The sequence below is a fragment of the Eimeria acervulina genome, genomic scaffold, assembly GCF_000499425.1.
Source record: "Eimeria acervulina Houghton genomic scaffold, Eah_scaff1222, whole genome shotgun sequence".
NCBI lineage: Eukaryota > Apicomplexa > Conoidasida > Eucoccidiorida > Eimeriidae > Eimeria > Eimeria acervulina.
In genome coordinates this window covers 6821-9301 of record NW_013550324.1, presented here as the reverse complement: position 1 = coordinate 9301, position 2481 = coordinate 6821, and the positions used below count along the sequence as shown (strand labels likewise).

The 2481-nt window shown below is 46.7% G+C and overlaps 1 protein-coding gene across 1 annotated transcript in view; it reads right to left on the bottom strand.

Moving 5' to 3' along the window:
- Positions 1-1032: 1032 nt before the first annotated feature.
- EAH_00057250 (Kinase isozyme 4, related) overlaps positions 1033-2481 on the bottom strand; it is a gene marked incomplete at both ends in the record, with an annotated part of 3235 nt that continues 1786 nt past the window's right edge. Inside the window, 2 exons of the mRNA XM_013397428.1 lie at positions 1033-1512; positions 1873-2220. Of these exons, the coding sequence (XP_013252882.1) occupies positions 1033-1512; positions 1873-2220 (828 nt within the window). The remainder of the gene's footprint in view (positions 1513-1872; positions 2221-2481) is intronic.

The window sequence follows — 2481 nt, the reverse complement described above, 5'->3', positions numbered from 1 at the left end:
ATATATATATATATATATATATATATACATGGAGTGCCTCTCTGATCAGCAACAAAAGAAAGACTGAAGAAGCCTGTGGGGCCCCACAGTAGACGCAGCCCCTACAAGGCGTTTGCATGCATTTACACTGTTAAAAAATCAACTTAAGTAAGGGCCAGGAGAGAGGATGAGGATAAGCACAAGCAGCAGCAACAGCAGCAGCAGCAAGCTGCAAGATCACCAACAGCAGCAGCAGCAGCTCCTGTTGCTGCTACTTCCTTACATCTGCCTCCTCAGTCCTTGTATCTCCGGCGGCTGCACGGGGTACACGCTAGCAGCAGCAGGAGAAACAGTAGCAACCGCAGCAGCAGCAGCAGCAGCTGCAGCGGCAGCAGCAACAGCGGTTGCTTCTATATGTAGGGGTCATCTTAAGGGGCCCTGCTGCGAGCACGGGGGCCCCTGACAGCAGTGGGGGCCCCCTCTATGTGGGGCTGAATCCACGCACTTGCGGGAGGCATTAACTCCTAAGACAAACAGACAGCCGCAGCAGCAGCAGACAGCAGCAGCAGACAGCAGCAACAGACAGCCGCAGCAGCAGCAGACAGCAGCAGCAGACAGCAGCAGCAGCAGACAACATAAAAGAGACAGCAAGCAAATCATTCACACGAACATAACAAACGCGAAGAAGACAGACAAAAATAGAAAAAGGAGTATTATCTTTACTGTTATTAGTACTCTTACTATTATTATTACTGTTAGTATTACTATTACTATTGCTAGTTCTATTGCTATTTCTATTACTATTACTATTACTATTTCTATTTCTATTGCTATTTCTATTGCTATTAGTATTTCTATTACTATTTCTATTGCTACTGCTATTACTATTACTATTTCTATTGCTATTTCTATTACTATTACTATTTCTATTACTATTTCTATTGCTATTTCTATTACTATTTCTATTACTATTTCTATTGCTATTTCTATTACTGATTATTACTACTACTACTATTTCTATTACTATTATTACTATTACAATATGTATTGCTTTTATGATTGTAGAGCTCGCACCTGCTGATCCCCAATGCGTCTGAGGTGTATATACGCATCAGTGCCGTGCACAGGCATAGAAATTAAAGTGAGGCTTCCCCCTAAATAAGAAGCATAAAGCCTGCATAGGGGCAGCCCACAGCCAAAGCCAGCCAAAGGAGATGCATTGAACTGTCTTCTTTCTTCTTTTGTTGTAAAATCAAGAGAACCAATCGTCACCGACTGAGACAAAGACCCTGTTTCTTCAGACCCTTCTTCTTGCTGCACCTCCCGCTGCTGCTGCTGCTCCTGCTGCTGCGATTCCTGCTGCTGCGCCTCCTGCTGCTGCTGCTGCTGCTGCTGCTGCTTCTGCTGCTGGGGACGCGCGTACACCACAGAACCCGTCATAGGGTCATACTTCACTGGCTTCGCTGTGGTGTACATGTAGCTCCAAATTCGGGGCTGCGCCTCATTGCTTATTCCTCCTCCCATATCAGACAGCTGCACATAAATACATCCTAAGCCTTATTCTCTTTTGACTCACCTACACAACGCCACACAGCTAGCTACCCAGCCAGCTAGCTAGCTAGCTAGCTAGCTAGTTGGCTAGCTAGCTAGATGGCTAGCTAGCTAGATGGCTAGCTAGTTAAATAGCTACCTGGGTAGCGAACGTTTTGGCCAGCTAGCTAGCTAGCTAGGTGGCTAGCTAGATGGCTAGCTAGCTGGCCAGCTAGCTGGCTAGCTACTTGTCTAGCTCGACAGCTACTTGGTTGGCTAGCCGCCGCCGCAGCAGCAGCAGCAGCAGCTGCTGCTGCTGCTGCTGCTGTTGTTGTTATTGTTGTTGTTGTTGTTGTTGTTTACCCGTATGGAGACAGAATGCTCATCTCCTGCTACAAGAAGCTGCACTGGGGGCAGCAGCGGGTCGGAGACCTCAGGGGCCGTCTGGTATTGAGGTGCTGCTTGAGAGAGGGTTTGTGCATGCATAAAAGGGTTGCTAAGCACTTCTCTGCTGCTGCTGCTGCTGCTGCTGCTTGGGGGGGAAAGGGGCCCCAAGTGGTCGGGCAGCTTGTCGGGGCCCCAAAGACGGGAGTAAGAAGCAGAACGGTTGGTTGCTGCTGCTGCAGCAGCAGCAGCAGCAGACAAGTCCACCCCCTCCTCATCTCGTCTAGGCTGAGATAGAAATCTGTCTACTGTCGCTCGCATTGCATTCTAAACAAACAAACAAAACCAAATACAGCAGCAGCAGCAGCAAGAGCAGCAGCAAGAGCAGCAGCAGCAGCAGCAGCAGCAGCAGCATCCTTTTCTTCAGTGAATGGCAGGAATGGTAGAGACGAATGTCTAACTAATTATCACCCGCATGCAATCCGTCACCTCTGGTCTCCATATATATATATATAAATATATTTATATATATTTATATATATGTCTATAATATATATATATATATATATATATATATATTGGTTTATT